At 40.7% G+C, this 27,181-nt stretch overlaps 1 protein-coding gene across 5 annotated transcripts in view; it reads right to left on the bottom strand.

Annotated features, from left to right (window-relative positions):
* RNF128 (ring finger protein 128) overlaps positions 1–26,644 on the bottom strand; it is a 36,526-nt gene extending 9,882 nt beyond the window's left edge. For 2 of the 5 annotated variants that reach the window (XM_025166754.2, XM_007428400.4), the window contains exon 1: positions 26,077–26,644. In XM_025166754.2, coding sequence (XP_025022522.1) covers positions 26,077–26,479 — 403 coding nt within the window. In that variant the 5' untranslated portion in view covers positions 26,480–26,644. Of the gene's footprint in view, positions 1–13,710; positions 14,230–26,076 lie in introns of those variants that run through there. The other 3 variants (XM_088151718.1, XM_088151716.1, XM_088151717.1) reach the window with 3 other exon arrangements.
* Between the last annotated feature and the right edge of the window lie 537 nt (positions 26,645–27,181).

The following is a 27,181-nucleotide window of genomic DNA, read 5'->3' as shown; positions in this document are numbered from 1 at the left end:
AACTTTACAACCAGTCCCCACATTTACAACCTTTGCAGGTCTGTAAAGCAAAGGAAAGCTGACGTCAGATCGTAAGCCCAGTCACAGTTTCATTTAGTGACTGCTTTGCTTAACAACCAAGTTGCCAGTTCCAATCATGGTCTCTAAATGAGGACAACCTGTACTTCTACCTTAAGAGAGCTGTTACCAATCACAGCAGCCAACACTAAGTTAGACAAATCACTGATCTCACTCAGTACAAAGTAGCTTCACATTCTCAATTCAGACCAATGTAGCAGTCATTCTATTATTTTAGTATGCTGAAGGGATAATCAATGAAAACAGTACCCCTAATATTCTAAGTGATCTGCCAATTACTTCAGCAGCAAACAGAGATTGGCGACTAGCAAAAACATCTGGTTATCGTTGATACCATAATCTCGACTCTGACCAAAATAGGATTCTTTTACCATCACTTACTCCTTTCAAACTGATGCTCAAAGATTCGCTGCTGTCCCAACCCCATTTAAGGCATTTAAGTCTTAGTTGCAATCTAGCATGTGGCAATCCATGCCCTAGTTGGTCTTGCAACACAGCATTCCAGTTTACCTGTCTCCCCAATAAAGAAGTTTGAAATGATAGAATTCTGTATTAGGTGTTCAACACACACACATACACACACACACACTTAACTGGGAACATTAAGCAGATTTTGGGGGGTTCCCAGCCATTCCAAGGAAGATCTGTCTAGCGCCATAATTAATCTTCCACTGGCAGGCAAATACATTTTTATTAGCTTTCATTGTTTATTACTTTGATAAATATGTACTTTTATTTATTGAAAAACAATGATTAAACACTGAATTCTAATGTAAATTCAGTTGGTTTGAGGAAGTGGGTTTATTGATGTTTTAAAAAAAAATAGATTGATGTTTATAGTTTTGCATTTTATTATTACACTATGTTTTGTTTTTTTAATGACTTGAGTGTCATTTGGTAGAAGCGCAAGATTTAAATTTAGCATAGTTAATAACATACAAACACTACAGCTGAAAGATTCTAGCAATATTATATAGCCATCCCTGAATCCACTTGCCCAACACAATTCTCAAGTGACGCAGCCAACCTGTACGTAAACAAAGTTAACACTTCCAAGCATATGTGAGTTAGGATAAATTATCCAATAGAGCCCCAACACCTAAAATGGTTGCCAACCTCTGATTCTGAGGGAGAAAAAATCACTGCTCAACACAAAATAGAATTTTAAGCAAACTGAACATGAAAAACGCTATCAACCAAAGTTTGGATTTCTCACTTCCTGTTCAACAGAGGAAAAGTAAATGTGTCCTTTGCACCTGCTGGCCAACAAGGAGATTTGAAGAGAAATAACAGGGTGTGGGTTGTGTGGTGCAACTCCTCCCTGTCAGCCCATCTGGCCAGTGCCACATTTCCACACAAGATGCAACTTGCACTATCTCTGCTTTGTTAGCAGTTTGTTGAGGTGAAGGTGGAGTGTACAAGAAGTTTTACATGTTTACCGCAATGAGAATTTCTAAGTGGCACTTACAACTCCTAGTGTCCATGGTTTTGATAACTGACCTATAGTATAAAAAATATTCCTCAACACTTTAAATTAATAACTGTACTTCCATATTCCATGAGACTCAGATTTTCCAAGGCAATCTTTCTGCTTAACAGAGGATCACATACCAGCAAAGTAGTTGCTAGTTTCAACTTGACACTCTAGGGAATTTGACCTCACTTATACATTCGTAGAATAATTCAAATAGTAGAAAGGAACGAACTATTTGATCTGTAAGGTTTTTCTATAATACAATTGTATACCTACTACTAACCGTGCAATTTAACTACACTTAGATTAACATTATATCTTTCTGGAACATTTAATCACAAGTGTGCCAGTGTGTGCTGTGGAACAGAGTATCACCACTGGTGCTTAGAATAGTTTCTGGTCCTCTTATCAAAATGAGGCATAGGCAAATTAATTTGCACTATCTGAAAGTGTTTCCTCACAAATGTGCAGGAACTATTCAGCTGATTCTGGGTTCTCCCTTTGTATTCCAGATCAGGTGAAAAACAAGTGACTCTACAGATGGTAGTTCAGCTAGAAGTTTTACAAGTATCATTTGTCATCCCTTAACTACTCATTAAAAATACAAGTATGAAGCTCTAATCTATTTAAATGGGAAATGACTCTTACTATTCTAAAAACATGTTCACAACATGAATACAATTAATACAAACTTCTAGGTCTCATTTGCCATCATGGATCTGTACCTTCTCTAATAATGAAGCCCTTGCTTTTGACTTTGAGAAGGCTGTAAAACACAGGAGCCGAGAATCTTAATGCTGATTAATATTCCAATCTGTTAACACGTACTTTAGTTGCTCTTAGTAATGCAGGCAGTTAAAATGTTCACAATGTTTTCAAGCAATTCGCTTGTTTGAATGTATTACCTTTTCTTTCTTGGACCACCACCTTTTTTTTCCCCCCTGAAATACATGTCAGGCATGTTTTGCTAGCTTAAGTTAGCTAAAAAAGAAACCAATGGGTTTGGCTTCTTCATTTTTGTAAGGAAAATATTTACAATTTAAATGCATACTTCTCCAGGCTAAAATGTATGCAGATCAACTTTCTGTCTTTGTTTCTTCCCTTAAAATGTAATAAAATAGTTATTATTCAGTTGTTGTGACTTAAAATGTTTACAAGCATTACAATAAAGCTAGTTCTAAATAAAACTTAGAAAGTTAGCATTTAAATGGCACTGAAATCATTTTAGTACACAGTGGTAACTTAAAATGTTCAACACAATCAAATTCAGTTAGGACATCTAAAAGCCTTCTGATGCAGATTTTTTTGGGGGGGGAATATATCACTCAATTAAATGTAATTCAGATATATCTAATGCACCAATACTTCCCAGTGCAGGAGTTCTCTTGATACTAAAAGCTTCTTGATCTATGATATCCCAAGTATCTAGATATTACATAGATACCCCCAAAAGCATACTTTTTCTGCGAGACAATGCAATTCAGTGTGATTTCTCTGAATTCGCAAACTGAATTTGCAGTGTGACTGCAAAATGCTTCAGACTGACTTCAGAAAAGGTGCTTTGGGACACACAGCACCTGTCTACGACTCATTAAAGGAGCTGCATTGTTTTCCAAAATCACACAACTGCAGCAGAAGCACCCTCACAACAGCATGTGATCCTGGAAAATGATGCGGCTGTCCCAAACTGAAACTGAAGCATTGTATAGCCACCGTATCTCAATGGTTGGCTGGTTCAAAGAAAGAATGGCGTTCATTATTCCCGTTATACGTACTAAGTTTCTTCATGACTAATTCAAATGACAGGATACTGACAATACAGCCCTCATACGGAGGAAAAGAACAAAGGTTCAGTCTAATAGTTGCTTTTTATTTCGATTTTTTTCAACGACAAAAATTTAGTAGATCCTAGTAATATAGGCATAATCAAAACAAGGAAAATAGTTTTAACCAACTGACCAATTCAAACCAAAAATATGTCAGAATTAACACACGTTTTCCTATGTTAGGTTTCAATGCACATCCAAGTGTTTATTTGCCAACAGTCCAATATTTGGAAGGAAAACTTCTTCAAGTAGTGACAACTTGCTCCCAAATTTACAGCAGGAAGCTGGAAAACCTTCAGGGAAAGAGACAAGTTAAGTACTCTTTTCACCTGATTGCTCAGAAGTAGCCTAGAAGAGACCTCAAGTCTGCTAGTAAACAGCCAATTCAGCTGTCATTGTCAAATAACATCTGTACAATGAAACCTTCCTTTAACAATCTTCATTAAAATGCTTTGAGTCAAGCTCAGAGACTATTATTATATCCCTCAGTGGGTAGATCTGAGATATCACAACCACACAATTCAGAATTACCCCTTTTGCACCTTTGCTCTCTTCCTACCTTATCAGGAGTGCAACTGTAATGTAATAGATTTGAAGTTCAGCAAGTACACGATAAGTGTGCAAGTAAAAAAAAAAGCACTTGGAGCATGACTCTCAAGACTATAAGATGTTTAGCCAGTCATGTCTCAACATGAGCTCACACAAAGGTGTTTCACTAAATTTTTTTTTTAAATTAGTAATATTTATACCCTTCTTTCTTCCATCACAAAAGTAAAGGAGCATATGTGGATCACAAGAGTCTCCACAGCCAGGCCCCTGTTTTCTTTCACTATCATTATAGGATGTGTGCTATGTGTGTGCTTGTTTAATCTTTAGAGATTATTCTCTCATTGCCAAGAAATGTTTTATTTACATTTTATATATACACTGAGTATGTTTTATATAAAACTAGAGTTTCATAGCACCGCATTGACATATTTATAATTTAGGTCAGTGATGTAAAAAGCTATCTATTATCGCTGTTGACTAAGAGGAAGCTGGAAATGTCAGTGTGGTACAACTCATGATGGTGAAACCGGCATTGTTAGGGTACTGTCTGGATTACTCAGTGGACTTCCTTTAACCCAAATGTGAGACTTACAAGTTCAAAAAGTTATTTCATATATATTTTACGGGTACTGCTGCCTACTTCTCCATTGCTGACACGCCTAATTTTCCTATTTCTTTTTCAGCAACACTTGATGTACTAGCAGACTTGAGGCCTCTTCTAGGCTACTTCTGAGCAATCAGGTGAAAAGAGTACTTAACCTTTTTTCCCCTAGACATGTGCGGTCATACAATGGATGGATCAGTAAGCCTAAATGTTATCACTAACATCTACTGTATCACTTAACAAACCATACAATCTTCTCACAACCTCAAAAAACTCGCCATCCAGACTCACTAGTAAGCCCTTTCAGGAAATAAAAGGGAAATCAAACATCAGCATTTGCTTAGTCACCACTACATATCTGAAGTGGGGAAACCACCACCTGAAGCTTTATTCTAAGGTGGTAAGCATTTTAATTCAGATGTTAAGTGGGGCTATTCCTTTCTTCCATACAAAAAGGGGGAAGGATCCTTATCTAACCTTCTCCCCAAAACAACAATTCTCTGTTAAAATATATTACTTACATACGCATCGAAAAGTGTTTAATAAGCCTCAACCTGTAATCCAAAGTATTTTTATCCACTTAAATTTAGCCAATAAAACAGTTTTTGGCACACAGTTAGGATTGTGGCATTCTTATAATGCATTAGACATATTTGACACAATTTCTAGGACAAAGTCCCAAGATCACTGTGAACAACTATTTATTACACTTACATGGCCTCCTACCTGCAAATGAACCAGCTACCCTACAGTAAAATATATTTTGAGTCCTCTCAAGTATAGAAGACAGCTTAATAGGAAAACCACTCAATTATAGCTCATATTTATCCAAGCTGCCTTTAAAATAAACCAAAGTCTGCATCTGAACTTGATTCTGCTCTACTGCTTTAATTTATCCTAACGAAATACCTGCTTCTGAAGGTCAGTATAGATTGTGCAATGAGGACAATTGCCATAGCTCTGAACTTTGAAACCTGCTGTACCATCTTCTCACAGTACCAAGTAGATAAGACCCTGAACTTATACGTTCACAAGATAAATATTTATTTTGCATCTGTTATACTCTGGGCATTCTACCCCTTAAAAAAGGTGTGATAATCACAACGCATTTCATTTTTTTTTCAAGTGTCATAAAGATTTAACTTTATTTTTTTCAAGTGTCATAAAGATTTAATTATATATTTTTTTCAAGTGTCATAAAGATTTAACGATATTTTTTTTCAACTGTCATAAAGATTTTAAGCCCCAAACTGGACAAGATAGAATACTGTAATTACACTACTTCCAGGCACCTTATTTCATTATTCACCAAAAGCTACAGGGTTGTTATCCTAAAATGAAGACTACATTATTTGAAAGAATATAGTATCTGGCTTCAAACCGGCAATATTTCTTCCTTGCTGGAGAGTCCCAGATCTATTTTCTAAGAACCAGGTCCCCTTATACTGCAAGTAAGTCTACTCCCAAACTAAGGAGAGTAGAAATAAAGGGTCAGTAGAAACATCGAATTATGTAGACCCCATAATTTGTGTTGTAAATAATCTATGTATTTCTTTTAGTTAAATGTTGATTTTCTAACACTGCAAGTTATTTTCTATTCCAAAGAAATTGCTACATCAGCTGTTAAATATTTCAAATCAATCCACCATAATAAATACTGCTATATGCCATTCAATTTAACTAAATTTCATTCAATGCACTTTAAATACCATTTTTATTTTCTGCCCTTGGGAAAAGGAAGTTTAAGACATGGGTAAAAAAGTTTTAAACTAAAGGGGTTAGTGTTTCTAAAACAGTACTGAGTTATTCACAATTTATTAGAATATTAGTTTTGTTCATACAGTGGGGCAAAAAAGTATTTAGTCAGCCACCAATTGTGCAAGTTCTCCCACTTAAAAAGATGAGAGAGGCCTGTAATTTTCATCATAGGTATACCTCAACTATGAGAGACAAAATGAGAAAAAAAATCCATAAAATCACATTGTCTGATTTTTAAAGAATTTATTTGCAAATCATGGTGGAAAATAAGTAGTTGGTCACCTACAAACAAGCAAGATGTCTGGCTCTCACAGACCTGTAACTACTTCTTTAAGAGGCTCCTCTGTCCTCCATTCATTACCTGTAGTAATGGCACCTGTTTGACCTTGTTATCAGTATAAAAGACACCTGTCCACAACCTCAAACAGTCACACTCCAAACTCCACTATGGCCAAGACCAAAGAGCTGTCGAAGGACACCAGAAACAAAATTGTAGACCTGCACCAGGCTGGGAAGACTGAATCTGCAATAGGCAAGCAGCTTGGTGTGAAGAAATCAACTGTGGGAGCAATAATTAGAAAATGGAAGACATATAAGACCACTGATAATCTCCCTCAATCTGGGGCTCCATGCAAGATCTCACCCTGTGGGGTCAAAATGATCACAAGAATGGTGAGCAAAAATCCCAGAACCACACAGGGGGACCTAGTGAATGACCTGCAGAGAGCTGGGACCAAAGTAAAGGCTACCATCAGTAACACACTACGCTGCCAGGGACTCAAATCCTGCAGTGCCAGATGTGTCCCCCTGCTTAAGCCAGTACATGTCCGGGCCCGTCTGAAGTTTGCTAGAGAGCATTTGGATGATCCAGAAGAGGATTGGGAGAATGTCATATGGTGAGATGAAACCAAAATAGAACGTTTTGGTCTAAACTCAACTCATCGTGTTTGGAGGAGAGAGAATGCTGAGTTGCATCCAAAGAACACCATACCTATTGTGAAGCATGGGGGTGGAAACATCATGCTTTGGGGCTGTTTTTCTGCAAAGGGACCAGGACGACTGATCCGTGTAAAGGAAAGAATGAATGGGGCCATGTATTGTGAGATTTTGAGTGAACACCTCCTTCCATCAGCAAGGGCATTGAAGATGAAACGTGGCTGGGTCTTTCAGCATGACAATGATCCCAAACACACCACCCGGGCAATGAAGGAGTGGGTTTGTAAGAAGCATTTCAAGGTCCTGGAGTGGCCTAGCCAGTCTCCAGATCTCAACCCCATGGAAAACCTTTGGAGGGAGTTGAAAGTCCATGTTGCCCAGCGACAGCCCCAAAACATCACTGCTCTAGAAGAGATCTGCATGGAGGAATGGGCCAAAATACCAGCAACAGTGTGTGAAAACCTTGTGAAGACTTACAGAAAACGTTTGACCTCTGTCATTGCCAACAAAGGATATATAACAAAGTATTGAGATGAACTTTTGATATTGACCAAATACTTATTTTCCACGATTTGCAAATAAATTCTTTAAAAATCAGACAATGTGATTTTATGGATTTTTTCCCCCATTTTGTCTCTCATAGTTGAGGTATACCTATGATGAAAATTACAGGCCTCTCTCATCTTTTTAAGTGGGAGAACTTGCACAATTGGTGGCTGACTAAATACTTTTTTGCCCCACTGTATTTGGCTACAACAGCTGGAATCATCTCACACAATTTTAAAGTCTGCTTTCTGCTTTGACAATATCACTGAAATAGATACAAGACTGTTGAAAGTTTTATAATGAAGTTGTCACTTTCTTTGAACTTGACTGTCAGGTTTCTGTTGACAAAGCAGAATATCTTCCTTTAGCAGAGAAACAAGTTTCAACCTTCATGAGAACATCCTGAGGCTATGCATATACTAGTTTTTTCTGATCAGCTGCTCTTTGTCCTTGCAACTACAGCTCAACCACTCTCCTTCTGTAGGCAAAATCCAGCAAGGATGATCTCCACCCAGTGTTTATGGGACCACTGTAATTTTCCTAATTACTATATTAGGCATTTGATTAACATGCAATGAAATCATGACTGCCAACCAGGTGTGAGTAAAAATGGCCCAGAAGTTCACAATGGATAACATTTATGATTTGAACCTTTATACTACATTTATCCTTATTTTTTTCTTTATCTCAAGGATAAATTGGGGACAGGAGGCAGTATTCAAGGTGTTTTACCTGCACTTTGAGACAATAACAATTTATTACAAGGTTCTGCACCATTCTCAATATATAAAGGCAGGGATTGTATCTACCTTCTCTTTCATCCCCAAGGATAGCAACAATTAAATAACATTCAGAAAAATAGTTGAGTCTACACGTGTGTATAAGTAACTCTGCTGATTCAGTACTCCAGAGCTGCTCTTTAAGCATTTTTTTCTTCTTACATTTCCTGCTCTGGACAACACAGTCACAATCCAGTCTGGCGGTTACTTTCCAAAATACAAATTTTTAAATGCTCTATAACCATTTTGTTTGATGCTAGAAAGGAATATCAATGCAAAGACACCTCAACTATTTAGGCTGTGTACGCAATCCAAATTCAGTTAGTTCATCTTAGCTCCCCCTGAAATCAATGGAAATGATAAAGTTATGACTAACTTGTACCGGTGATTTTAACCAAGACCAATTTTCTTAGCACGTAATATGTTCAATAGGAAACACGCAGCAAAGTTCACCTACGAAATTCACAATTCACCAGTAGAACACAGACCTAGCATTCAATGTCTCTGTGGCTGTCTGGACCAATATCTCGCGCCACTCTTCCTACTAAAATATACCTAAACTCAGTCTGGAGTCAACAGATTTTGGCTCTTCTGTCAGCATCAAGTCCTCCTTCCCCCTGTTCCTCCAAACATATGGAGAAGGGGCTAGGCATTATTTATTTCATCAGAAGCTTTTAACTGTCTTTTAGATATTACAGATAAGATGTGCTCATTCTTTTTTAAAGTTCTATTTAAAGGTACTGTAGTCAGCAAGACACTGAAAATAAAAAAAAAAACATAACTGAAAAATTATACCTAAGCTTGCTAAAATTTAAATGGTCAGAACTTCTATTTTCAATGCAATAATTATACGTCAAGCTTCATCTTTTATAGGTTTCCCTGACAGCACATCAGTTTATCAGCTGAGAAGATCTGTTAAAAGGTTATCTTTTCCTTTGCTAATAAAGTCTGAGTTTCAGTACGTTTCAACTGACAAGAAGAGTCATTACGACGGTACCACTCTAGTTCATCTTAAATAGTTTGGGTTCAGTTTTGTTTCAGGAAATCTTTTCATATGTCAATGCAATTTTATATGTCTTAGTCACCCCTCTCCCAAGGTGAACAGTCTCCAAAGTTCTAGCTGGTGCTCATAAGGGAAATGTTCTAGACTCCCAATCTTCTGCACGTTTCAGATACATTAACTTCTTTTTCAAATGCAGGAACCAGAAATGCGCACAATATTCCAAATGCAAACATGTCAATGATATGTATAAGAGTGTTTTATTTTCAGTTCCTTTTCTAATGATCCCTTCAGTTTATGAAATGCAGTTACAGCAGTGTCCATTTAACCACTTCATCCCTGCAGTTCTCAGGATCTGCATACTCCCATATGCAGGATCTCCCATACTCTCCTCAATAGATTACTCAAGGACTGTTAAAGCTATTTTAAGACTCATGATTTTTTATTATGTGCCATTGAAAGTTTTATGTAATAATAATAAAAAAAAATGACAAAACACAGCACAGGCACAGACAAAAACATCTAGGGTGTGCTTGCTATGAATCTCAGTACAAAGAGCAAGAAATGGAGGATACTAGGCAAAATGTTGCTAGAACTGTAGCTTGCAGACAAGAGCAAATTAGTCAGAAGCAGGCATTGGCATAGCACTGACTAAGCCCTTAAAGATATATGCAGAAGCCGCATTTCTTTGGATGAAGAAAAATGGAGCATTTTTCAGTCTTTCTGTCATTCCAAGTCAACTTGCTTCTAACTGAATCCTGTGGAATGATGTAGGCTGTTGAGGGTTCTGGGAACTATCTATGACCAGCAATGCCAGGCTACATCACCAACTCCCACAGGGCACTAACCAGGCCTGTTTGCTCTCATTGCTCTGCATTAATCTGGGATGCATGCAGAGTACACCCAACACACCGCAGTAGGCAAGCCTGTTTTTCAAAGAGGCTTGTCCGCCATTATTGGTCTTTGTGGTGCTTCCAATTAAAGTCTGAAAATTAGTTAAACAATTATTGACCAATTTTATACATGTTTATTCCTAAATACCCCTAACTGTGTTCATTCCTTCAGACATGCATGCACCTGTGCAGAGTTAAGATGACTTTTAGACCTAATTACTTACTATCAATTACATTTTCCTGTCACAGCAATATTGTCAAGGCTAAAAGCAATGCAGAGGATACTAAAGCATAAAAACGAACTTTCATGTACTGTAGGGTATTCTTGCATATTGCCAAAACCAAGCTGATTTTCTCAACAGCTACTTCTTTGTTGTTGAACTTACTGTGGTACAATGGAGGGAAATGTTAATTATTAGCTTCCCATAACATGTGTTTCTAATGGACTGCTCTTATGCAAAATGTTCTGGGACTCTTTGTGCTGAATAATGGTATAACATATTTTTAATAATAGATAACATTATATTATTGCAATAATATAATACAATACATAATTTTGCTACTGTGGAACAAGAAAAATATTAGGAAAAAAATGGGGGCAGGGTGGGGAATATTCAGGTAGATCTACACTGATTATCAAAACTTTCTTTCTAATCCACCCCTAAAGAGTACCCAACCAACTTCGGCTGATTTCAAAAAAGGTAAAGTAGTCCAGACTTGTTAGTACTTGGATATAAGACTGCCAGGTAATCTCAAAGTCGTATATTAGATTGGGAAACTGAAAACTGTCCCAGAAGGCAGCAACGACAAGATTCTTTCATATCCAACTGTTATCAAGAAAATAAAATGGATGTGTTCAAGTAATCATGAGGAGTCAAGCTCCATCCAAGAAAGTTTTTACTTTTAAAGATAATTGCAAAAAACACAGCTGAAGGTATTCCAACTGTGTACCTGGGCTGCATCCATCAATGTATGTTTATAAATTCTGTGCATTTAATATTCTCCTTAACTGTATTAGTCCTCAAACCATGGCATTAATTGAAGCTTGTAAAACAAACAAAATGTTGTGTGTTTGCTAATTCCCAAAGGATGAAGGTATCTATGCAATGAGAGTACTCTTGTTCAGAGCCATCAGAGACGTGCTACAGAGGAAAGGAAGGCCAAGCACTTACTTCTCCCAAAGGTAAGCACTGTTACACAAGGACAAGTACTACTCTAATTACGCCTGATATTCCTAGAATTCTCAACCTGGAAATTATTCATGCATTGCTTTTATTCAGATCCACAACACTACCAAGAAGCAGTACCCACATGCAGTTAAAACAGATGATTAAAAAATGAGACAATGCCACAGCGCCAGTGTGCTATTTTATCACGCCCTCAGAAAGAGAACCACAAACTATGTTTGAACAAGTGGCCAGAGAATTCCCAGTTATGCCGCTCCCAGTCACCCTCATAAAAAGGCTCCCTTGTTTAGCAATAAAGTGCATTTAGAAAATTTTCTTGGCACATAAAGTGCACTCGGGGTCTTGCAGATTTCCGACCACTCTCCAATCCAGGGAATTCACAAAGAAGGCTAGACCTGCTTAATTTCAACAGCACAATAGCCCTTTCTATCATTACTTCAATTCATAAAGACTTTAAAAATTCGCTAGATTCTCTAGTCTTAATAGTCTGAGTTTCAAAGACTGGGATTTGGGAAAACAGAAAAATAAACTTCCCATAAAGCTAAGTAGTCGTTTCACTGGCTTCCAGGGCCATTTATCTGTTCAGAACATAAAGGGACACCTATTTTTTACTAGACTATCTGTCAGGTTAACAAATCAAATGCTCAAAGGAGTTAGGGGAAGCAATTTTCAGTTCTTATAACCCATACAAGCTTCTTTAATAAATTGCCTGAAAGGGACACTTTAGTAACCCCAAGTGACCTGTTGAAGGCTCTTTACAGTCCTTCGGTTAATGATCTGGGACCTTTTGGTCTAAATATTATGGTCAGGCCATTTTTCCAAATGGTGAGGACACAGTCATGGGATAAACAAGAGAGTTTAGAGGACACCGTATTGCTCAGAATATGTACGTTGGAATTTTGAAGAGAGGAGCTGGTATTTTGGAAACTTATAATCAGGATCAATTGCTATGGTTAATCATCAGACAGGCCTCTAGGGTATCTGTAGTCGCTTCTGCCTTGATAGCACCTGATGTCTTCTAGATGTTGCTGGGCTCCTATCGGTCCAAATGCCCCTGATCATGAAGAATGTTGCCTGTGGTCCAACCACATCAGGAAGACACCCTCTGCCCATCCCTGCTCTAGAAGAGAAAGCCTAGAATGTGAACTATGATGTCATCGAATGAGGTGATCCAGAACAGAAAGGCACCAACAGGAAGGATCCCACTCCCTTCCTCCCCCACCTATCACTGACCTTCCTTTTGCAAGCCATGCAATTCTCAGGGGGTCAATGGGGTCAGGAGCCAACCCCAAGGACCGAGGTGGAAATGTGAAACCATACAGTAATGGCAGAGATTCTGGAATATCTTACAAAGTTATCTTGCACTGCTCCTATTAGAGTAGTCAATTCATGGGTAAATCAGACACTACTGATCCTTTTCCTTCTTCGTTTGTATTTTTAGTTTGTACTTCTAATTTTTTTAAAGTTTCGTTTTGCTTAAGATGAAAGATTGTTTTGTCACAAAAAACAAAGATCCTGGAGAAGGGGAAGAGGAACAAGGTAGGGGTTATGGGAGGCGAAGAAGGAAAAAGTGGTGGTTTAGGGAAGGTGAAGGTGGGCAGGGAAGGAGAAGTCCGCACAGTTGGGAAATGGATGGTGAAAATGTCGACATTTGCACAACGTCAGAAATGGCAACAGTGACCTGTTTGGTCAGCGAAAGAGCAACGAAAACTTGCCCGAAAAACCGTGTTCGGACTTTTCGCTGGAGGAACAAAGGACGAGATGATGATTTATGGATCCGAAGATGAAGAAAGGGGCGGATTAATGAGGGGCTGGGGGGGTCGTGTAACATCGAAGAGGGAGGGAGGACAGGCAGGCCGTAACCCCCCGCGGAAAAGGAGGTCGGGGGGCGCCCGTGCGCTCTTTAACCTTCTTCTTCATTTCGGCCCTTCTCCTCCTTTCCGACCTGCCTCTCATCTTGCGGGGAAGGAAGCCCCTCTCCATCACGGCGCCTCCAAAGAATGGGCGGCGGCGGAGGGGGAGGCGCCCGCCGGCCCGCCTTCCCGCCCCGGCCCCGGCCCCGGCCCGGCGCCCCGCTCACCCGGGTGGGTCATGGTCTGCACCTCGGGCGCGGCGCCCCCGTCGTCGAAGTTGAAGACGGCCACGGCGGCGGCGCGCCAGCGGGCGGCCGCGTTGATCTTGGCGCTGAACATGCAGCCGCCGCCGCGCTGCACCAGCGCGATCCAGGGCGCGTCGCGCGGCGCGGCGGAGAAGTTGGTCAGCGGGCTGCAGGCGTTGAGCCCCTCGCGCGCGTCCGGCGGCACCACCAGCCCGGCCGCGGGGCGCACCGGCGAGTCCTGCCCGAAGAGGCCGCTCTCGCCCGCGCTCCACGTCGTCCGGTTGGCGCCGGGCAGCCGCCACGACACGTTCAGCCACGCCGTCCACACCGCCTGCGCCGCCGCCGCGCGCGGGCCCAGCGCCAGCGCCAGCAGCGGGCCCAGCAGCGCCGCCGCCGCCGCCGCCGCCGCCGTCCTCGCGCGCCGCATCGCCCGCTCCGACCGACACCGGCGCCGCTCGCCTCAGGCAGCGCCTGCCGCCGCCGCCGCCGCGCGCGCGGAGGGGGCGGGGCGGGCGGGGGCGGGGCGCCAGGCCACGCCCCCGCGGCAGCGACGGGGGGCGCTCCACCTGGGCGCCTCGCCCGGCTGAGAACTCTGGGAGTCGTAGTCTTTGCGTGCCAGGAGGCGCGCTGGGGCCATCGAGTCGGGCTCCGCTCGGGAGCCCGCGGGAGAAACGCGCTCCATTTAAAATATATATATTAAAAGACTGTTCGCAGATGGAACGTTCGTGGGAGAGGTCTGGATGACGCCAAACGTCCCCGCGCGCATCCAGAAGGAGCGCGCTGCCGGCACCGCGTGCTCGCCTCCGCGCGCATCTCCCCCGAGCAGAGCCTGGGCAGCGGCCGTCCCGGTTTTCAGCGCTGGGGCCCGTTCGCGGCACCTTCTCTGCAGACAGACACACCTGGCACCCCCGTAGCCATCGCTCTGGAGACTGGCAAAGGCCTTTGTAAGCGACCCTGACCCAATGCCGTTTTAAACACTCTGTGGCATATTGCATTCCTCCTCCTTTTATCTCATGTTTGCGGATCAGCAAGAAACTACCGAAATGTGTAATTTTCAAAAGATAAATAAAAGACAGGTAACACGAACATCACCCTCGCCAATCCCAAAATTACCCTGCTTTTATCCGAGTACAAAGCCTAGAGATGTCTGGAACCGGACAGCAAAAAACAAAAGAAATAAAACACTCCCGGGAGGTGGGAGCGGGGAATTGAGAGAAACGCAATGCCATTTTTAACGCATCTGGAAGGCAGAGATTGGGGAAGGGAGATTTTAACTATCTTCAAAAGTGTCGAGAGAACGAGAGTGGAACCTTTACCCTGCTTGAAAAAACCGAAGAGGAGTTTCATTCACGGTGCTGGAAAAATGGGGCAGGGAAATTCCAACCGATAACATTCAATTTAGCATTGAATTGTATTTGCAGAGAGCTGACCTAGGCCGCTCTAAGCTCTTCCACAGCTTAGCAACCCCCCCCCCCGCCCCACAGTCCTGAATGGGCCTCCTCCTTACATTGCCCTTCAGTATCCCTACTGTTATTAAAGCTGCCAATTAAAGAATAATTCATAGAAATCTGCCTTTTTCCCCTTCGTCTTCTGAGAAAGCGTTTCTGGTAAAGACGTGGGCTATGCTGAGATGCATAGCGGAAGCGTTGCTTTTAAACAAAATACTAGGCTGGTTAAATAGGTCACGGGCAGGCACTGGCTGTTTGATGAAGCAAGCAGATGGGGGTTTTGCCCTGCACTCCAAATTATGAATAACTGGTACAGAATATCAACATTCTGTGACCAAATATTCAAAATTGTGGTTGGGGAGGAAAAGAGCTGAATGAAAACAAGTTCCACCTTGCTGAAATGAGCAATCAGCCCAACTCACCTCACCTCACGGTGTTGCTGTTGTGGGGAAAGGAGGAGGAGGAAGGGGTATTAGACATGTTCGCTGCCTTGAGTTATTTATAAAAATAATAATGGCGGGATAAAAAAAAAACCTAAAAAAAAATCTGGACAATACCTAGATGGAAGACAACTTGCTAGAACTCACCTGCTGCCATATTAGACCAAAATGACTGCCTCCTTCAGTACAGTACACTGTATTGCTACCTTTCTCATGTATTTCTCATTCATTTTGCTCTTGAAATAAAAATGTGTGGGCGCCAACGTAGCATTCAAGTTTTGGGTTGGAATACAACTCTTTGGATTGTTTTTGACATGGCCCCTGAAGTGAAATAGGTTGTTGGGAGCCCAGAGACACCCCTTTGTCCTTAAGAGCTCTCGTAATTTGAAAAGACCAGTACCAGGCCAGCAAATAAGAACCACATTTGGAAACAAAAAAATTCTACTCAAGTCCTAGATGTGGAGAAGGTCTATGTTACAACGCTTATGCAAACTCTAATGGTTTATGCCATCGTATGTCTCCATCTGATCCATTTGGGTTGCATACTGCTAAATTGGGTGTAGATCCTGTGGACTTCTCAGCAGACTACAAACCCAGGCCTTTCCTCACTCTTCTGCTATATAAATATGCTATAGCTGTCTAGACCAGTGCTTCTCAACCTTGGCCACTTGAAGGTGTGTGGACTTCAACTCCATGCTGGCTGGGGAATTCTGGGAGTTGAAGCCCACACACCTTCAACTGGCCAAGGTTGAGAAACACTGGTCTAGACCAACTTCTCTCAATTTGGCCTCCTCCAGATGTGCTGAGATTGCACTTCTCAGAAGTGGGAATTCTAGGAGTTGTAGAGTCCTGGAAGATGCCAGACTGTGGAAGGTTAGATTTTTTTCGTGATCCATTCTTATAACAAATTCATTCCTTTTCTGGGAAGTGGAGGGAAGTTTCCATTTCAAGTTTCCATTCATTAATTTATGTGATACAAGAAAATCTTCTGCATCACATGACTTTACCTTATTTCTACAATGCAACTTGCTAACCTGTAAGATTGGTATAATCATACTTCCATGATGATGTAATAGTAATAACAATGTAATAGAAAAATTGGAGGTTTGGTTTTTGAAGTCATGAAATGCTGAAAAACAAAATGCACATCTGAAAAATGGCATAAATTCCCTACAAGAATGAACAAAAACCACATCAAAGAAATAAATACATTAAGAACAGCAGTTTTTTTCATAGCCGATACAAAGTCTTTGTGTCCTAAAAACAACTCACGGGGGTTTAACATCTCAAAAAGGCTTGCCTGGAAGAGTTTGCTCTAGATTTGTTTGACTTTTCAAGAAGTTAAATAAAGATTTTGGTTTGTGTAATTTTCCTTTGGCACAGGGTGGAGAGGAACAATGTCAGAACCTATTAGAGAGGTAATAAAATTGTGCTTTTCAAGTAAATGAATTAGCTTGGAGGAAAATTATTATGTGAATGTTAATGGTTCCAGTCTTTTCCCTCTGAAGAAAAGACAGCATTCCTTAGGCTACAGAGAAAGCTAAAGAGAAGATAGGATAAAAGACTACAAAAGCTTTCATCTGTTTCAGTGGGGTGTTTTGGGTTCATGTGGGTGTTTCCAGGCTAGATCTCAGCTTTGGAAGTAAGAAATAACTTGTCATTTACTCACTAACTAATGAGAAATGAGAGCAATCAGTATGGAGCAATAGATTAGATATATCATAGTGAAAGTCCCAGATTTAAATCTCTTCCCCCTTCTCTCCCCCCTCCCTCCCCTGCATACACTGGGTAATCTCAAGCCATACTACTTCAATATATCTATCTAATGATGAAGCCTGAGCTGAGGACTTGGAAGTTCATACTTAGGGGTTCAAATATCATGCCGAAGCAAAAATGTAATCTGTTTGGCTTGGTTTGATCTTATGTCAGCTGCATCACTACAGCATGCTCCACATTAAACAAAACACAGCTTAGTGCAATATGGGAATCTAGTCATAAGGTGAAGTGTTGCTCCCAACCCCATCCCAACTTTTCTCTTATCCCTGTCATTTCCTCTGTTCCTTTCCCAAACTTTGCATTGTCAATCTCTTGTGGAAGGAGCGAAGAATCAACGTTACCTAGGGTGCAAGTTTAATCCTCAGCACTGCAGATAAATATGTAATTATCATCATCGGATTCTTTGTAAACCAGAAGAAAAGAAACATGTATGAAAGTGCTCAGACAAGTTCAAACAGAAATACTGTTATATAATTCATCAGGGTCTTTCCTGAACTTTTGCTGAGTTGAATGAATCAGAAAAATGCATTTCTCTTCCCTCTTTAAGTGAGCTGATTACTCAAGACTGGAGATCTGTTTTTCATATGATCAGGGGGTATGACACAGAAGACTGGACAACTCAGAAGCATCAAGCTACTGATAATCTGCAAACAGGGAAAACATGTCTAGACATGTCAATACTGCGTTATACAAACAACTAATTGAGACATGGCACAAAGGCAATTCTGTGTTTAAAAAAAAAATCCAAGGATGGACTTTATAAAAAGAATCCCTAAATTGAAATATTTTGAGATTTCACACCGAGCATGCAACGTAGGTCCATCCTTCCTTCTCTCATGTTTAAAAATTCAATTGATGGCCAAACGATTGAGACCAAGGTTATAGTTGACAGAAATAGAATCAATGGGAGAAGCGTTTAAAAGAAATGTTTGAACTGGCACCTGGGGGGGAAGGGTATGTTTCTAACTATGTTTTATGGATTATTATGAGCCACCTAGAGTCATTGAATGAGATAGGCGGCCATATAAGTCCTGTAAATAAATAATTTTTTTAAAAAGTGATTAAGGGAACCCAAAGAAAGGCCTACTGTGCAGCTGCATCCCCAAATCCTCCATTTTATAAGGGAAATAAAGAAAGGTGAGATTTGGCAAATAGTGCCTAGTTTGTACAATCTGCTAGGGAGGCAATGCTCAGGGAGAATGTACTACCTTAGAGCACTGCTTTTGAGAAGGTCAAGATCCAAAATGTTTCTGACAAGTAGGTGAGCTGAGACTCTGAGAGGCTCTATAAAGAAAAAGCTTGCTTATTTGTTTGTTCGTTCGTTCGTTCGCTCGCTCGCTCGCTCGCTCATTCATTCATTCATTCATTCATTCATTCATTCATTCATTCATTTTATGCAGCTTCTCCCCCATCCCCCCAGTCAGGGCCAGTTCAGTCTTGGGGGTGGTGGGATCATTTCAGAGAGTGAGGGCTGCCATGGAAAAGGTGCACTTCCTAGGTCTAGCCAGAGAAGGGATCTGGATCATACGCAACCTGAAAGAGCATGCAGGACAGAACAAAATAACCAGAAATAGGTGATATCCACAAATAACCCCGTCCTGTGCCATGTAGAGCTCTACAGCTGATAACCAGCCTCTTGCATTGCACCCAGAAGCCTACTGGAAGCCAGTGCAGCTTGTGAAGGAGTGGTGTGACACCGGCACCCATAACTATCTGCACTGCTGCATTCTGGACCAACTGCAGCTTCCAGATGGACTTCAAGGGCAGCCCCATGTACAGCACATTGTAATAATCCCACCGGGAGGCGACTAAGATGTGAGTAACCTTTCATCATGGTTGAGAATACAACCACAGCTCTAAGTTGAGGACCACCTGATAAGAGTTTTTTAAACAGAAGTGGCAAACTGCAATGCGGTTCATGAGATCAAAGTATTCTTCATACTTATGGCCTAAACTCCAAGGGCTAATTTGTTATTTTAGTTATCATTAAGGCTAAAAGGTAAAGAGTTGAGCTCAGCTCCTAGTGAATACATACATGAACATATCCACGTAGTTTTCTTGGCAATACAGAAGTGGTGCACCATTGCCACCTTCTGACATGTATCTTTAACTTCCCAATCTGGTCTGCACTTCTGGAATGTCCTGGTGGCTTCTCAACCAAGTACTAACCAGGTCTCACCCTGCTTAACTGTTCACGATTAGGTCAGTTAGGAACTGCTACTGTTTCTTAAATGGCATATTTTCTGATACATTCAAAGATATTAAATGACGGATGGAACCCAGCATGATTCTGATTGACTTAGCTGAAAATGTTTTGTTTACATGGAGTCAAGCTGCACTTTGAAACACAGATCATGGGAGGTTAGCATTTATTACTGTGCAATATCAGGTGATCAATGCAGATTGTCCAGAAGCACAAGGCCAGAGTACATGAGTCAGGAAATATAAAACACATATTTCTATCTGAAAATCTACAACATTATTAATGGAACATGCAACCAGATTTTTCAGAATCCCATAGTAAAGTGAGCCGTGCAACTTCAAAACAAAAGGCAAAGGCAAAGACAAAGATTGCTAGCAGTTGTATTTAGATCCATATCTCTCATAACTTAGTTATCTTATTTCTCCAGCACCCACTTCCTCGTATTTACCAAAATAAAAATTCTTTATTCATTGTTACTCTGGTGTTGGGTTTGTATTAGCATCACACTTTCGTAACTGCTTGCACCTGAAAACCCCAGCTGAGACAAGGAACTGAAACCAGTTAAAAGCTTAGTTTTGTGAAGGTCAATCTTGTTTTCTGTCCAAAACAAATTCCAGGTAAAGGGGGAAGCATTTCCCCACTTAAGAATGGGTAGTGGCAACATCATTACCTGCCTCAGGTGAACACTGCAGGGGGGGAGTCATGTTAGTCTATGATGGCAAACATCAGGTGGGATCTGGTAGCACCTTTTCCAACTAACCCATTTTATTAAAAGGTGTAAGCTTTTGAAAGCTGCAGCTCACTTCAACAGATGCATAGAGTAGCTAGACTGATGTAGAATTTAAATTGGGTGAGGAGGGAGAGGGAAAAACAGGTTGGTTATGCAGAAGCAGGTTACATGTGAGACAGATGATGGGTATCTTATGAAATTAACAACTGTAACGTGTTAAAAACCCATTCTGTTTGTTCTGTCTCAGGTGGACCCACAGCAAGAGAAACAGCCTAGAACTCAGGGTGTGGGAGGGAGTGGATCCCAGGAAGGGATCTGACAGGTTTGTGTTTGTGACCAGACACCTTACTATACAACCTGAGAATGCTTAGGGCTCAGCAAGGTATTCTTTCAAGGTGTAGACACAGTTGCTTCAGGAAGATTTAGTGTCTTCCAACGTCTAGAATGCTAGACATTCTAGCATCGTTTTTTCTTTTAGTTGTGCGGATATAAGTTGCTTTGGGATGGCCGCGCTCTAAAAAATCAGCACAGAAATATTCGAAACCCCAAAATATTGAATAAATTGCTGCTTAAATAATAGTTAAACATTCTCTCTGCACAGAAGCAGAAGCCATGAGGAGATATGACAAAACCATGCAAAAGACATACATGTAAACAGTTGGGAGCTTGAATGATAAGAAATATTCCTACTCAGGTATTATACCAAGTCAGAGACGGTAGGCAGATGGGTAAGAACGTTAACTGAATAAGTAGGAACTGAAAAAGAGAATCAGAAAAACATAGAGAGAAGTGAAAGTGCAAAGAGGAGAAAAAACTGGGGAAGTAAATTGCTTCCTTGATTCTATCTGTCATCTGCCGAACAACATATGAGATTAAAAATGAACAATCAAATGCAATTTCTGTAGGGAGCTAATTTGTGTGATTATGTGCATGGGATTTCTATAAAATGTTGTCATTTGGGTTGGTCTACATAATTAAAAGATGGCCAGCTGGGGGCACTATTGTTCCAGGATAGATCAAACAAGCAGCCCTTTGATTTCTAGTTCCATTAAGTTTGTTTCTACTGTAAGCCCAGTGAATCTATCAGGCCTCTGTTCTCCTTTTCATGTCTCTATCATTTCTGAAGACATGGGACAGATTCTCAGAAGAACTGGTTATGGAGTCCCTCTTGATCAAAAACTAGTTTTCTTTATGCCTGAAACCAGGTCTGATTTTCTAAAGCGTTGTGGTCATAAGTAGTAAGGCAGTTTATATTCAGAAATGCACTATGTGATGATTGTCCATGCTAACCTGGATACATATCAAATCAGAGTCCAGCATAAACCTGGATACATAAGCAGAGGAAATTCAGGAAGAGTATGATAGCACCTTTTCCAACTAACCAATGTTATTAAAAGGCATAAGCTTTTGTGAGCTGCAGCTCCCTTCACCAGATGCATGGAATGGCTGAATTGATATAGGATTTAAATTGGGATTATAAACCAGATTATTTTGTTGTCCAAAACAGCTACTTTGAAATCAGCAATGGGAGGGTCCTGGGAAGGTTTAAATGCTCTGATATTACTTTAAATGCTCTGATATTAATTATGTCCTTGTTCTGAGACCTATATCAAGCTTTAAAATTAAACTCGATTTATTCTTTGTAGGTTTCCTGAATAATGTGGTGTTTACATATCCGTTGTGTAGTTTTATCATGACATCGAGGAAATAGACTTGTTCTGTGGATAGGTAAAAGCTAAGGTTGATGGTGGGGTGGAAGCTATTGAAGTCTTGATTGAATTTGATGATCCTTTTCCATGGATCTCATTGATGAAAATATCATCAATGAATCTCAAGTAAAGGAAGGATTTCAGGGGGTAAGAATTGAGAAAGCATTTTTTTTAGATCAACCGTGAAGATACTGGCATCCTGTGAAGTCATGCATGTGCCACTATCTATACTACATACAGAAAATGTCCACTTCCTTAATGTCACATGAAACCATAATAGACACATAAACACCATGTTATACAGGAAACGTACAGATCACCATGGATACCCACATGCTTCCAGATTCTACCCAGAATACAACACCAAATCAATCTTCCATAGCCAGGTTTTACACTATGCATTTGCTCTGACCCATTTGACAGAGATGCTCAACTGATGGAATTAATCCAGGCATTCAGGAGACAGAACTACCCACCCAACAAGATCAATAGACAAATCAATAGAGCCAAATTGATTCCTAGGGAGGACCAATTAAAAAACTGAGCAACAGAACACTGCTGGCTGTTACCTACATCTCACAGCTCAAGCCACTCAAAGGCATTATTATTAAGTTACAACCCACACTGGACACTTTTTCAGGCACTGGGTGACAGAACCTAACCTGAAACCAGCTCTCACAAGCAACAACAGAACAATGATGCTAGCGTGGGAACCAGCCTTGTAACAAGTCCAGGGGTCTACTTTGTCCTCACATTTACCAACAGCACCATCACAGGCCCCAACAACTTTATATACAAGACTAGAGGCCTTTTAGCCTTCTTCCTCAAATGTGATTTATATCATAATTTGCCAGCAATTGCTTTCTGAATTCTACATATAACAAATGTATGCAAAACAATGAATGGACACAGGTTTGGCATCAGGACTCAAAACAAGGACAATGTAATATCAGCATTTAATGTTCTAAGAGACTCCATTAGAGATGACAAAATATGAATTGTTTTGGACAAAGAAATTCTAGCCCAATTGAGCAAGAGATTGCTGAAGGTAAAAGATTTCAGGCCATCTCAGATTCAACAAACACAATGGGTTTTTCACACATTACTACTGCTAATTGATAAATGTAATCTGGCTCATATGTAATCTACATAACCACCCTGTCCCTTGCCCTTCTCTCCTACCTGATTTATCCCAATTTAAACCCCACATCGGTTTAGCCACTCCATGCATCTGATGAAGTGAGATGCAGTTCCCAAAAGCTTTTAATAAAATGTGAAAAAGAGCTACCAGACTCTGATTTTAGACTATCACAGACTATCCTGACTCTCCCCCTGCAATATAAGTGGGGGAAATATCACATAGAAACAAAAAACTGAGACCAAAGCACAAGCACTGGATTAAATGCTTTCAGGACTTAGGCTCATTCAAAATAAAAGCGTCTCTGACACCAGAATCACTAAAATTGTACTGAAGGTTTTGCACTCAGCAAGGCCACAGGGGAAATAAAAGCAATTCAAGTATCAATGATTAACTTAAGGTCACTACACCAGGCTGAAACTAAAACAAAGGCCCAGCAGAATATCTGCTACTGCTACCAAAGAAAAAGGGCCCAAAAGTACTCCCTTCTGCCATATTGGTCTTCTGCATTTGATCACAATATTTAGCAATAATATCCCCAGAAAGATAGTCAAGGAAATTAATTTGGACACCAAAATTCCAGGGGTATTTGCCTCTAACTATGGAAATGCCTCGGAGAGAATTGGTGGTTTTAATTTTTGGACAACTTTTCAAGGTAGTTACCCTATTCCCAAACATTTATTTGCATTCTGTGGGCCCTTAATTGAGCTAATTCTTTGTACCACAAGTCTGTGGGCCAGACATTTAAAAAGGGCCATCCCATCCTTCCAAGCGTATGCTCAGTGTGAAAATCTCTTCTCGGGGCTAGAACTGGGCTCTTGGTCTATTCATGTCCAAGCCTATTCCTTGTTCCATCCTGTTTCCAAGTTTTACTTTGCTTCAGCAGCTGAAATTATTAACTTATGTTTCTGTTAAGCAGCTGGAAGTCAAAAACTTTCATCAACGTGCTGCATATCAGCCAGAGATATATCAGGGATGCTGATTCTCCTTTTGCTTAACATTTGAAGAAATACAGGGGGGAGGGAGGAGGGAGGAGGGGGAAACATATGATATGCTTAGGGGAGTAAAACCACCAGAAAACAAGGATGGTTGCTGTTCTGGATGCAATCCTCTGCACATTGGATAAAGAAAGTGCACAGATTTGCACTATTGGTGTTTATAAAGAAAATTCAAGCATGCTACCTCTTTTTGTTGTACAGGGAATGCCTGAGAAACCAGATGGCAAACTGCTTGTCCACTCCTTGTTAGTTTCTTCTGTGCGTACACATCTATATGTCCTATCTTTCTGCATCTTTCCTCATCTTTGGATGCTTCTCCCCTCGGGCATCACCTTCAACCAGACTTCTGAAAGGTAGCCACGCAAAATGGGCACCTTTATTTGTGGTTCCCCATTGTTTCAGGATACTGGCCCTGAACTAGGGAAGCTATCAAGGAGTTCTGTCTCCGACTTTCCAGGCCTGGACCAAGCTCTTTCTCTCTTCCCTGCTCATCACCTGCACTATAGTCCCTGTAATTTTAATACTCAGTCCTGCCAGCTATTTTAACGTTAATCATCAAGGATATATTCCTATTTCTGTTCAGATGATCTCTTCCATAGTTCGTGGGGCTATACTAGAGGGCCTATTTATCTGAACTGAATTGTGTTTGATTTTATTGTAGACAGTAAGTACTTTCTCTATGTGGCGCTTAACCGAATTATATATAAAAGTCTTGTTGGCCTGTTTGATACAATAGTACTATGCAACTTGGTCATTCCAACAACTCATTCACACCTTGCTAATTCTGATTAAAACAGTATTTAAAAAAAAACAGTTCAGCTCTTTGTGTCATAGGTTTTCATCTCACTCAAGAATTCTTGGGCAGAATTATCTTGTACTTTATTACTTGTAATTTAAAAGAGAAGCTGAAAGTTTTATGAAATTTATGTTTTGTGGAGTTGATCATGAGTACTTGTGGCAAAACCCAGTTATATATATTCAGCTGTTGTGTAAACTAAATTATACTGTATTAACAGCCTACAGTCTCCCATGCAATTCGTACTGTGATGGGGTTGTTTAAAAAGTGTGAAGGCAAATCGTTTAATTTGGATGTGGGAGAACAGCTCAGAACTCAGTGGATTTGAGCAAATCTCAGGATTAATTCTACATTTGTAAAAATGGGCTCTCATGTAATATATTATTATAAGGCATACTTATTTAATTGGTCTTCATAGTTTTGTAAAAATAATTTATACCACAATATATAAATAATTTCTATTATCACATTAATAATATAATACTGTACTTTTAAGATATGACGAAGACAAAGTCAGGTCCTCTATGCAAGAAAATGTATTGCAGTGTATATCCTTGAAATGCTCATAATACAATTCAGAAAATTAAAATATATATGTGTAAAATGTTTGCATTGTCAGTGCAGAACCAATTATTCAGTGCAACCCTTATTATTACTGTGTGAACAGTATCTTTGCATTTAACTTAGTTGTATAACAAAACAAAAACCAAATCACACAAAAAGCTAGGTAGAAAACACTTTCACCTCAGTGCTGATGTGTATTTACCTGGAAGGAAGTCCCACCAACTATAAGAAACTTTCCCAAATGAACGTGCACTAGAGTTCAAGCTGGCAAAATAAAACTGATACCCAAATGATTAATAAACACAGTAAGTCTGTAATTCTACTCTCAGGCTTGCTTGGAGAAATCATTCCAAAAGCAGAAGAGGATAAGGTTACACACCATCTTCCTCCCACTCCGCTCCACCCAGAAGCTTCTGCTGGAATTCTGCCTAAAGTCTAGATTTAAATGTTATCATCGATTAGCAAAACACAAGAATCGTCACACACTTCCCTATATAGGTGCTATTAAAAAGCTTGCAAGGGTCCAGGCCCAATCGAAACACTTACCAGGATGTGCCATGGGGATTGTGTTATTGCCATGCTTTGCGTAGTTATAGATGACAACAGCTTCCGCGCCCAGAGCAGCCGCACGCTTTATCTTCTCCGTAAAGGTGCAGTTGCCTCTTGCGATCAGGGCAATCCAGGGTGACACAGTGGGGGCAAACCGAGTGTCCCACATGCACGCTTGGAGGTTGGTGGAATTGGAAAGGACCACCAGTCCTCGAGCCTCCATCACAGGAGAATGCACTCCATATGTGCCACACTCACACCTGTTGTTTGTCGAGGTGTTGTTGAAAGGATTGAAATAAAATAAACTCATGTTGGCCTTGACTGGGATAGCCTGTGCAGCACTGAAGAGGCCGGCGAGAATCAGAAAACGCGCAGGGCTGGATTTCCTCCCACACTTCATGGCTTGGTGGTTTAAAAATAATATCCAAGGCACAGAGAAGCGCTCAATTGCCAATAGTCTCCTGATTCTGTGAGTAATATGAAATTACAATCCCAGGCAGGTAAGCAACACTGCCCCTCCCTGGGTCATTAGATCTTTCATTGCGTCAGCTCAGTTTTCACTTTGCTTATCTCAAAGGAATAAAAGTACCTGATGCTGAAGCCACAGGGTAGGAACTCAGGCAGGTAATTTTCAACCCCGTCACTCATAACTGTTTGGTTTCCACACAACTGCTTTTTAAAAGACATCTTGGCTGAAGGCTCCGCTGAGGTTTTATCACCCTTCCCTGCAAACTTCAGATGCAGATGAGACAAAAACGTCTGGCAAACTACAAAATCACATGTTCCCACCTACATGAACACAAGGAGATTTGGGGGAAAATAGCCAATAATAATTCTGGTACAATTTATCTACAGTAGTGTTATTTGTTTTTATGTTATTTTTGCATGTGTGTGCCTTCGAGTCACTGTTGACTCCTGGCAACTGCCTGGACAAGTCCCTTCAGTTTTCTTGGCAAGATTTCAAAAGTGTTCTGCCATTGCCTCCTTCCTAGGGCTGAGAGGCTGTGACTGGCCACCCAGCTGGCTTTGTGCCTAAGGCAGAACTCACAGTCTCCTGGTTTCTAGCCTGATGCCTTAACCACGACACCAAACTGGCTCTAAT

The sequence above is a fragment of the Python bivittatus genome, unplaced genomic scaffold (assembly GCF_059951505.1).
Source record: "Python bivittatus isolate LINGU-HERP-01145 unplaced genomic scaffold, Pbiv_v1 ctg000670_np1212, whole genome shotgun sequence".
Classification (NCBI taxonomy): Eukaryota; Metazoa; Chordata; class Lepidosauria; order Squamata; family Pythonidae; genus Python; species Python bivittatus.
Note: the sequence above shows the minus strand (reverse complement) of the source record. Positions and strands in the feature narration are given on the sequence as shown.